This window comes from Salvelinus namaycush, chromosome 13, assembly GCF_016432855.1.
Source record: "Salvelinus namaycush isolate Seneca chromosome 13, SaNama_1.0, whole genome shotgun sequence".
In the NCBI taxonomy this organism is placed as follows: Eukaryota; Metazoa; Chordata; class Actinopteri; order Salmoniformes; family Salmonidae; genus Salvelinus; species Salvelinus namaycush.
Window position 1 is genome coordinate 52168 of NC_052319.1, and position 12103 is coordinate 64270.

Sequence of the window (12103 nt, forward strand, 5' to 3'; positions counted from 1 at the left end):
TGAGATGGGGCGCTAGCGTCCCAACTAGCCTTAAGAAGTTTTAAAGGGATGGGTGGGGCTTGGGCTTAAGAGGGTGTGAATGATGCTGAATGGGTGTAGACAAAACAAGCTCTCTAGTAGGTGTACCAAAACATTCAAAGGCCATTTTCTCAAAAGTGAGTTTACAAGTTTATCAGTTTTCAAATCTGAATTACTTTCCCATTGTTCCTCAACTGCGGTGTAATATATACCATTTTCTAGCTCTGAGTCTTTACTGTTATCCATTTCAAATTTTGCTACATAGCCGGTCGGTCACATATTTAATTCAGTGCAGAAATGTGTAGGCGGCTTAATTTACCCTGTCCCGCAACACAACTTACTCCATACCCGGGGTTAGTTGTGCCAAGAGACCACTTTGTTTTCAAAAGCTATGTTTTCAAATCTGTAATGTTTACATGAATTCTGATTATTTCCAGGGATACACAACATCATGAAATATGTATATGTCTTTGTTAGAAAGAAAATTATATTTCCTTTGAAGGAGTGATGCTGAATGTTAAAACAACTCAACTTACCCCACTTTTTCTTATTAATTTGAATGACCTGAAACACTCTTCTCTGAGTGACAGGGCAAAACTCCCAAACTGGTAGCTCTCTCTGTCCATCACGGCCATTACCATGTCCGCGTCCTCCACCACCACCTCCATCTCACTGTCCCGCTTACCCAGCATGCTTCTGTCGTTGATGTTGGCTGAGCCTGCCAGCAGACACACAGGATGAACTTATAAATTGTGCTTGGAGTGCCACTTTAGTCTCCTTAGCACCTCATTTAACACCTGATTTGCTTACCTATCAATAGGTGGTCCAGGTATGTCATGACATAGCACAAGCGGAGGGTAAACCCTACTCCTTGAAGTTTGCAGTTGTATCTAAAAATCTAAAATGTTCTCAAAACGTATTCTTTAATGTGTGAAATTTACTCTACTTATACTTCGGATATCACTTTCAACAGGAAAAGTTTTTAAACATCTCTGGGGGCTAGGTGTTGATTTGGGATTTAGGGTGCCTTTCACTAGGTATCTGGATGTTGAAGAAAATGACTTTCATCTCATATTACGGGTACACCTCATCTCTTTTCATGTATCTGTATGGTAAGTGTCTTTTTATGAGGAAATTAGTTAACTACGGGACAGATGTTCTGGGTGAAAGATGTTATTTTAATGGCTTCCAGAACACATTTGCAGCCAAACACTGCAGCATAGCCTGCAGCTGGAACATGCTCTCTGCTATTTTCCTGGGTGACACTGCCATCTACTGGGCAAATGGTGTACTTCTATCTTTTTCAACAGCAAACAAAAGTCTAAAAACGGTTGCACAGCACCAGTACTTTGTTTGTCTTCCTGAGAGTGTTGTGAAGTTATTTGTCATGTGATGTTTTGTAGTGTATAGGGTTAGATGCAGTCCAGCTTACTGATGATGATCATATCGCTATTCACTATGCCCATGTTGTCTTGTGTTGTTTTGATTTGATTTTATATTATCTTACTGACCGATGATGATGGTGTGATTGTTCACTATGACCAGTTTGTTGTGGTTATGTTATTTTATGTTGTGTTGTATAGTATTGTTGTTACAGTATATTATTTTACTGACCGATGATGATGGTGCGATTGTTCACTATGAGCAGTTTGATGTGGTTATGTTATTTTATGTTCTGTTGTATAGTATTGTTGTTACAGTATATTATCTTACTGACCGATGATGATGGTGCGATTGTTCACTATGAGCAGTTTGCTGTGGACATAGATCAGCTCAGTGACTAGTCTGTCGTCCAGGTCAGCATGAGTCCTCAGCCCACAGAACAAGATGTAGTTGATCCAGCAGGCTTCCACTGTACACACACACAGATGCACACACAGGTTGTACTATTTGCTCTCTCCTGTCAAAGCATCCAACATCTAGACCCCCTCACACGGCAACACTTGGGGGTTAGATTTCAGCTAATTGACTAGGGTTCTATTAATACTGCTGGCTGCAGCGAGGTGTATGAAAGCCCTTAATGCAGAGCGTTGTTAGTCAGAGAATTAGCCCATTTAAGGCATGGGATCTTTATTTCTATTTACAAAAGGGCCAGTGCTGCTCAGTTGACGCTATACATATGCAGGTTGTGTGCACTGTCGATAATGAGTGTTCAGGGGGCAGTGAGAGAGGGGCCGTGTTCAGGGGGCCGTGAAATGAATTGGCAGCCAATGGGACGTCTAGTTACTCACACATTTCAGTCTCTCGATGTGATCTCCCCAGCACATGGTCCTGTAGGGAAGAGAAGAAACAAACATCACTCCTCGTCTTTCTTTTCATCTCCACTTTCATCACTCTTTTCTTTTCCCATTTCTCTCCTCTCTGGCCATCCCTTCTTCTTTGTCCACTTAGCTCAGAACTGGCTTATCAAAGCTTTCTTTTCTCTCTTTTCTCATTTTCGCACTGCGTGGGAGACGTGATGTTTTTGTGTGTTCCTTAATCGCCTTTTAAGCGTGAGATGAGGTAACTGTTGTTTTTAGCATGGCCATTGTAATTTGCCTGTCTCTAAGGCAAAGGCGCGTGTCCAGTGCTTATTTAGAGCTTAATTGAGGCAATTAGGGAAGGAGTGTGTGAGAGGGTGTGAGATTGTGTGAGCAGTGATTACCTGTAATTAAAGTACATGATGGCTTTGATGGTTTGGCCCCCTTCTGAGGAGATGTCGCCTTCGTAGCTGGGTAGCAGAGGCATCACTATGTACACCCGGAACCGCCTTTTCTCCCTGAACACACACACAAGCAAGATACATACTGTAGTAAGATACAAGAGTAGTCCTATAAATCTACCCTAATAATCCTCACTAATCATGGAACTGTTATTACAACGGTCCAGTCGTCGTGAACTGTGCACCAGGCTCCAGGGTTAAACTGCTACCTATGGTCTGTGTTCCATAATGATTCAAATATCCTACATGTCACAAATTATTGCACAACTTGTAATAAGCTAGCCTAATATGATCCTCAGGAACAACAACACGAATGTGACAGAGGAAATAAAGGTAAACTAACAATGGAATGGAATGGAGCTAAATGTAAGGAAACTAACACTAAAGTCAGTGACAGTTATAAATGGATGTGGGTATAACTGACGGTGCCGACTGATAGTGGCTAATATTTAACATGATACAAGTTGTAAAAAACACAGTGAAAAGACTGGACATTTAATTAAAACATTGTAGAAATCATAAATCAACTGGGTGGGATTGGCGCTATACTGTCATTTGTACATGGCTACCAAAGCATATCACTTGGGTCTCCAAATTTCATGACAAGTTATAATGTCAGCATTTCATAACCTTCAATGTGGAAAAGATAATATGTTGATATGCTTCAGTTTGCTGGCATATGACTGGTTTCACATTTCTCTCCAGCAATCATAAGGTAAAATAGATCTACATTTTTTTAAATGTATATTTACAATCCCCATATCCAAAGGGCTACTCATTTATAGTGGCGGCCCGGCCAATAAAATAAAATAATTGTATTAAAAATAATATATATGAAATACATATATATATATTATATAATTCATGGATAACGTTTTAGATTATCATATAAGTGCAGTAAATTTGTACATTTTCCTGTTTCAAAAATATATTGTTCAAAACAAGCTGTTCAGTTACTTACTACCCTGTCCCTCAGTGACTGCTAGCTCCACCTCGATTGTTTTGCCAGCTATTTGCTATGAGGGGGAAATGCCCCAATGAAATCACAGGATTTAATAGCATAAATTATAACAGCACAAAGTAAATGGACCATCCTGGGGATGCTCAAATGTGCGTCCGCTCAGTCTGAAATTCTGGGTGTGCTCTAGTCTCCTCCTCCCAATGAGTCTCTCGCGCCAGATGGCTTACTTCTGCATGTGAGACTTGATCTGCTCTATCAGGTACAGACGGCACTAAAGCAAAAAGCCAATTGCAATTAACTTGTAAATAAATGGTCATAACAGTCATGGGAGCCTGGGACTTGATAAACCGAACAACTTCATCCGACAAGAGTCCAAGGACAGTGGGATACACTAGCTAGAACCTCTGCTTGATTTTTTGTCACTATATTGTCACTATATTTATTATTTTTAAAACAGCAACTGCGGGTATTGTTTGTATTAAATAATCATTACTAGAACAAATTATTATACTGTACAATAATTGATACATACAGTATGTTGAACTGGAGCCAAAATAATGTAAATTTCAGCGTGAACATGAACCGTCAACAGCAAATCGTTAAAAAGAAAAACATTAAAGAAATTTGTTTCATTTGACTATATACTGTACAACACTGGATGGCATGAAAGACTGCAAAAATAATGATAATAATTTAAATTCAGCTTGCAGGAATGGGTACTAAACTCAGCAAAAAAAGAAACGTCCCCTTTTCAGGACACTGTCTTTCAAAGTTAATTCATAAAAATCCAAATAACTTCACAGATCTTAATTGTAAAGGGTTTAAAACACTGTTTCCTACCATAAACAATTAATGAATATGTACCTGTGGAACGGTCGTTAAGACATTAACAGCTTACAGATGGTAGGCAATGAAGGTCACAGTTATGATAACTTAAGACACTAAAGAGGCCTTTCTACTGACTCTGAAAAACACCAAAAGAAAGATGCCCAGGGTCCCTGCTCATCTGCGTGAACGTGCCTTAAGCATGCTGCAAGGAAGCATGAGGACTGCAGATGTGGCCAGGGCAATTAATTGAAATGTCCGTACTGTGAGACGCCTAAGACAGCGCTACAGGGAGACAGGACGGACAGCTGAGTGCCCTTGCAGTGGCAGACCACGTGTAACAACACCTGCACAGGATCGGTACATCCGAACATCACACCTGCGGGACAGGTACAGGATGGCAACAGCAACTGCCCAAGTTACACCAGGAACGCACAATCCCTCCATCAGTGCTCAGACTGTCCGCAATAGGCTGAGAGAGGCTGGACTGAGGGCTTGTAGGCCTGTTGTAAGGCAGGTCCTCACCAGACATCACCGGCAACAAACCTACCGTCGCTGGACCAGACAGGACTGGCAAAAAGGGCTCTTCACTGACGAGTCGAGGTTTTGTCTCAACAGGGGTGATGGGCGGATTCGCGTTTATCGTCGAAGGAATGAGCGTTAAACCAAGGCCTGTACTCTGGAGCGGGATAGATTTGGAGGTGGAGGGTTCGTCATGGTCTGGGGTGGTGTGTCACAGCATCATCGGACTGAGCTTGGTGTCATTGCAGGCAATCTCACCTCTGTGCGTTGCAAGGAAGACATCTTCCTCCCTCATGTGGTACCCTTCCTGCAGGCTCATCCTGACATGACCCTCCAGCATGACAATGCCACAAGCCATACTGCTTGTTCTGTGCGTGATTTCCTGCAAGACAGGAATGTCAGTGTTCTGCCATGGCCAGCAAAGAGCCCACTGAGATCTGCCATGGCCAGTGGAACTTGTTCAGTTTATGTCTCAGTTGTTGAATCTTGTTATGTTCATGTAACGGATGTGAAATGGCTAGCTAGTTAGCGGGTACACAAATATTTACACATGTTAAGTTTGCTGAAAATAAACACAGTTGACAGTGAGAGGATGTTTCTTTTTTGCTGAGTTTGGAACGAGTGGCCGACTTCTCCATGGCCAGGAAGAACAATCTCATCTGCTGAGAGATACGATTATATTAGTTTGTTATACAGGAAAAGTAAAAACAATACAATCCTCACAACACTACAAGACAATCACACCAAACATAAATAACTGTAGAGGAGCAAGTAAATGAGTAGAGTACTAGTGTGCAAAAGCCAATAAAGTGACTGGGTAGTATTGTGTGTTGACTGTGACCTGGTGTTGTTGAATGTCCGGCAGGGGGCAAGAAGGCAGGGGGCAAGAAGGATTGACAAACAAACACAGATACAAACACAAACTACTAGGTCATCATTCTTACCTTAGCTGAGTGATCCATGGTGACGACAACGTTGAATCCATCGCTGGCCATCAGATCCATGTCTATTCCCTTCACCATCAAATCAAATCAAAAATGTATTTATTTATATATCCCTTCGTACATCAGCTGATATCTCAAAGTGCTGTACAGAAACCCAGCCTAAAACCCCAAACAGCAAGCAATGCAGGTGTAGAAGCACGGTGGCTAGGAAAAACTCCCTAGAAAGGCCAAAACCTAGGAAGAAACCTAGAGAGGAACCAGGCTATGAGGGGTGGCCAGTCCTCTTCTGGCTGTGCCGGGAGGGTGGAGATTATAACAGAACATGGCCAAGATGTTCAAATGTTCATAAATGACCAGCATGGTCAAATAATAATCAGGAGTAAATGTCAGTTGCCTTTTCATAGCCGATCATTAAGAGTATCTCTACCGCTCCTGCGGTCTCTAGAGAGTTGAAAACAGCAGGTCTGGGACAGGTAGCACGTAGCACATTACAATTGATTATTCAATTAAATTTGCTTTTGCAAGCTCATCTCCCACAGTACTAATCCAGTATTGACGGAAGTCCCACCTTCGCGTGAATCCCATGTGGGATAAGTGACCCCTGGTGGTAAAGAATCGTCAGTAATGAAAAAAATATACAGTATATATACATATATATATATATTACATGTGACAGCAACCGTACGCTCACATTTGTAACAAGGGGTTACACTTAGGATAGCCATCCAATCTAAATTGATTGAATATCGGTGTCTCATTTAAATTATGAGATATTTAAAACTTTTTCACATTAACCTAGATGGAGCAATGCTTTAAGGTTAATTCAAGTTTATTTCTCAGATAGCCTATACAGGTATGATTGATCCTTAACAGTGATTAATTATTCATGTATTGGATGGTTCATTAATGTCTTTAAATAGATTTTAAAACGTTTTCTCAGTTTCCAACAACTCAAAACCCAAACTTTGAAAAAAAAAACTTTTTAGCAATAATGTGCAAGCAATCAGAGGGGGTGGTTCCCAGTCCCCCGCTAATTAGTAAACCCTCACCTATAAAAGGATTGATCTCAGCAGCGATACAAACCTTAACTATGCCATCTGCGGAAAAACAGCAGAAATTGCGGAAAACGCTCTCCAAAATCAACTATTGGGCGTAGGCATTGTAAAGGTTCACGCCAGTTTAGCCCTGATGTATCGCCATCAGAGATTGACATCGGTCTAGTACCGCAGTGCAGAAGCACGAGCAAGAAACGGTTGACATGAAGAGACAGGTGGAGAGAACCAGGACACCAATGACAAAAACAGAAGAGGTAAACATTCTGCTTGCTGAGGAACAACGTAATTTTAAAAAATGATGACGATGAACGAGCACAAACTCTTCAACAAAATAGTTTTCTACAGTAACAAATTGATTTAACAAAACTAAATAAGTGTAGGCCATGCCAAACTAGATGAATCTGTTGAGTTATCTACAAACAGGAGTGTGCAATTTGATAACCCGCATACAGTTTTGATGAATGTTACTCAAAGCAATAATATTCTAGTCTAAATGCTGCAGACCAAAGACGATTAGTTAACCTCTCTAGGATAGGGGTCAGCATTTTCACGTTTGGATGAAAAGCGCGCCCAGAGTAAACTGCCTCCTACTCAGTCCCATATGCTAATATATGCATATTATTATTAGTATTGGATAGAAAACACTCTGAAGTTTCTAAAACTGTTTGAATCATGTCTGTGACTATAACATAACTTATTTGTCAGGCAAAACCCCGAGGACAAACCATTCAGATTTTTTTTTTTAGGTCACTCTCTTTTCAATGCGATTTCATTGGGAATCCAGATTTCTAAGGGACTTTTCTGCAGTTCCTATCGCTTCCACTGGATGTCAACAGTCTTTAGCAATTAGTTGAGGTTTTTCCTTTGAGAAATGAAGAAGTAGCCATGTTCAGAATGAGGCTCCAGTGAAGTGTACTGTTTGTTAGAGGCGCATAACCAGAAAGCATGCTACACATTGTTTTCCTCCGGGATTGAACACAGATCATCCCGTCTTCAATTTTATCGATTATTTACGTTAAAAAATACCTAACGTTTTATTAGAAAAGTAGTTTGAAATGTTTGGACAACGCTTACAGGTAACTTTTGAGATATTTTGTAGTCACGTTGTACAAGTTGGAACCAGTGTTTTTCTGGATCAAACACGCCAAATAAATGGACATTTTGGATATATATCGACGGAATTAATCGAACAAAAGGACAATTTGTGATGTTTATGGGACATATTGGAGTGCCAACAGAAGAAGCTCGTCAAAGGTAAGGCATGAATTATATCTTTATTTCTGCGTTTTGTGTCGCGCCTGAAGGTTGAAATATGATGGTCTGTGATTGTTAGTTGGGGTGCTATCCTCAGATAATAGCATTGTTTCCTTTCGCCGTAAAGCTTTTTTGAAATCTGACACGTTGACTGGAATCACAACAAGTGTAGCTTTAATTTGGTATATTGAATGTGTGATTTCATGAAAGTTGAATTTTTATAGTAATTTATTTGAATTTGGCGCTCTGCATTTTCACTGGATGTTGGCCAGGTGGGATGCTACCATCCCACATTTCCCAGAGAGGTTAATGAACACAATGTCTAAGTTGGATGACAAATCAGCAGAATTCATTGAAGTCATTGACCAAATGAATGATGAGAGAACTCAGGTGTTGAAGATGAAATTATTGATATCTAAGTAAGCGGAGGAAATATCATCACTGAATCTCTAGATAAGTATGAGGCCCAACGGAGCAAGTGCGACACTCGTGTGTCTAAAATCAGTACTCTAAGCGCCCAAATGGACTCTGCGATGCAGTAGAATACAATCCTTAGTTTACAATCTAGAGGAATTCCAGAACGTTCATGCGCTACAGCGTGACTACCCAGTCAAGCAACCGGAGCTCGGTACTCAAAGGAGTGAAGATGATAGAAGGTTTCAGACTTTGCCTCCCTCGTGTCCCTCAGTCTTCTCCTCTTGGCCATTCGGCACAGAGTATTATGGCGCCTCTTCGCAAACAAAGCCGAAGCTTGGCTTCTCCTCTTCTTCTTCTCTCTTCAGGTTCGTTCATCTACAACAGCAACACGTACAAAACGACTACGTCAAACAAGCTCGGAATGAACACCCACCAGCTTACTATCATAGGCTTTGTTCAGCTTACTTTGGCCAACTCACTGAAACAGGAATGGAAGAGCTGTTACCATTCAAACAAATGTTTCTGTCGAACATGTATCCCACCTTCATTACCTACTTGGGCCCTACAGCCCACGTTGGCTTGCCTATTTTACAGCTCAGAGAGCTTGCGAGCACAGCTTTTGAGGCATCAAAGTATGCAACGCTAAGGGCCCTGACATCTCAGTTTCGAAGACTGACCAAGAGCACTCACTCCAGTTAGAGGGTGCATCATCAGGTATTGGAGCGTTGAGAGATGAAGCACAACAACGGTTTCTACCAAGAAACCATGATACCAATACCCACCGCAGTCAAAATAACTGTAAAGTACGTCGCCATCGAAACAACTACCATTACAATCGACCTGATTGCTACGTTCCTGCACCCAACCCACACAAAGTGTCAGAGCACAAGGGCAACAAAGGGTTCATGGATGATCAAAACGTAGACCAATATAAAAGTTCTACTACATGGAGAACTAAAGTGAGAAAAGTCACTAGGACTAGACGTGGAATTGACGGACTAGGACTAGACGTGGAATTGGAACAGGTCCGCCGGAATTAACGCCCTTAACAAGGACGTTAGTAATCAAATTACTCCTGCTCTCAATCGAGACCCTATCCAGGGCCCGCTCAACCAAGAAACAAGCCCACAGGCTTTTTCTATAGACTCTGATACAAAGGTTGCGAAGAAAAAGATAAAAAGCTTCGCAAAAGCCAAATCCACTCAAAATCCGATAAGTCAATCTGTTTTCACCATGAACAGAAATGACATATCACTTTGTTGAAAACAACCCCTCCACTTTGTGGGGAATATGTCCGCTACACGCATTTCAAAGAGAACATACCTGAAAACAGTCCCGGGGGACTGCTTAACCTGTCATGCGCTAATTGATTCGTGTTCGACAATATCGCTCTTATCCCTAAAACGCTGTTCAATGATCTCAAAAGGGATATGAAGCCAACTAAACATTGATAAAAAAGGAATGATGCAACAATACACTTTGCGGTTTCACTCAGACTACCTCGCCTCTCACATTGAGACTCATGCTGAAACTACACTACCAGGACGTATCGCTTGTTCACCCTGTGCATGTTACTAGCCTCGAATTTGAACCCCTGCTACTTGGAGCAGACTTGGTGCATCGTTTTACTCCCACTGGTGGATTGGATAACCAACCAAGTATGGTCACTGGTCCCAGTGCCGTCTCCACTAACCACACTGTCTCCTCCTAAAGCCAGCTGCAACGCAGTCATCCACGAGGGGTAACTGTCAACAGCATCACTTCAGAAAAATAAGTTTCGAAACCTCTTGGTGCAGAATCGTATCCAAGGAGATATTACGATATCTTGACACATTCCATCAGCAAACCTGATTGACCATTCTTTTCATGATTTCGAGCCAGCAGTCTCTGTGAATGAGCACCTTCCCTCCTCCTTGCAGTCGTGCAATACTATAGTTGAGATGAAACCCCTAACCCTAACTCTTAACCTCTCTAGGGTATGTGGGATGGTAGCGTCTCACCTCGTCAACAGCCAGTGAAACTGCAGGGCGCCAAATTCAAAACAACAGAAATCCCATAATTAAAATTCCTCAAACATACATGTATTTTACACCATTTTAAAGATACACTTGTTGTAAATCCAGCCACAGTGTCCGATTTCAAAAAGGCTTTACGACGAAAGCAAACCAAATGATTATGTTAGGTCAGAGCCAAGTCACAGAAAAACACAGCCATTTTTCCAGCCAAAGAGAGGAGTCACAAAAAGCAGAAATATGGATAAAATTAATCATTAATCTTTGATGATCTTCATCAGATGACACTCATAGGACTTCATGTTACACAATACATGTATGTTTTGTTCGGTAAAGTTCATATTTATATCCAAAAATCTGAGTTTACATTGGCGCGTTATGTTCAGTAGTTCCAAAACATCCGGTGATTTTGCAGAGAGCCACATCAATTTACAGAAATACTCATAATAAACATTGCTAAAAGGTACAACTGTTATGCATGGAATTTTAGATCCACTTCTCCTTAATGCAACCGCTGTGTCAGATTTTAAAAAAACTTTATGGAAAAAGAAAACCATGCAATAATCTGAGTACGGCGCTCAGACGACAAATCAACCCAAAGAGATATCCGCCATGTTGTGCAGTCAACAGAAGTCAGAATAACATTATAAACATTCACTTACCTTTGATGATCTTCATCAGAATGCACTCCCAGGAATCCCAGTTCCACAATAAATGTTTGTTTTGTTCGATAATGTCCATCATTTATGTCAAAATTCCTCCTTGTTGTTCGCGCGTTCAGTACACAATCTAAACTCACGACACGTGTGCAAGTCCAGCGGAAAGTATGGATGAAAAGTCCATAAAGTTCCGTTACAGTCCGTAGAAACATGTCAAACGATGTATAGAATCAATCTTTGGGATGTTTTTAACATAAATCTTCAATAATGTTCCAACCGGAGAATTCCTTTGGAACAGGAGCTACCTCTCATGTGAACGTGCATGGTCAGCGCATGGTCAGCTCGTGGCACTCTGGGAGAGACCTTACTCAATCCCCTCTCATTTGCCCCCACTTCACAGTAGAAGCATCAAACAAGGTTCTAAAGACTGTTGACATCTAGTGTAAGCCTTAGGAAGTGCAACATGACCCCATTTCTACTGTATCTTGAATAAGCAAAGAGTTGAAAACCTACAAACCTCAGATTTCCCACTTCCTGGTTGGATTTTTTCTCAGGTTTTAGCCTGCCATATGAGTTCTGTTATACTCACAGACATCATTCAAACAGTTTTAGAAACAGTTTCAGAGTGTTTTCTATCCAAATATACTAATAATATGCATATCCTAGGATCTGGGCCTGAGTAGCAGGCAGTTTACTCTTGACATGCTTTTCATCCGGACATGAAAATACTGCTCT

At 41.2% G+C, this 12103-nt stretch overlaps 1 protein-coding gene across 1 annotated transcript in view; it reads right to left on the reverse strand.

Annotated features, from left to right (window-relative positions):
- Window positions 1–554: 554 nt before the first annotated feature.
- Window positions 555–12103, reverse strand: part of si:ch211-168k14.2 (phospholipase D1) — a gene marked incomplete at its 3' end in the record, with an annotated part of 103843 nt that continues 92294 nt past the window's right edge. Inside the window, 4 exon segments of the mRNA XM_039006203.1 lie at window positions 555–736; window positions 1736–1870; window positions 2246–2289; window positions 2663–2776. Of these exon segments, the coding sequence (XP_038862131.1) occupies window positions 555–736; window positions 1736–1870; window positions 2246–2289; window positions 2663–2776 (475 nt within the window).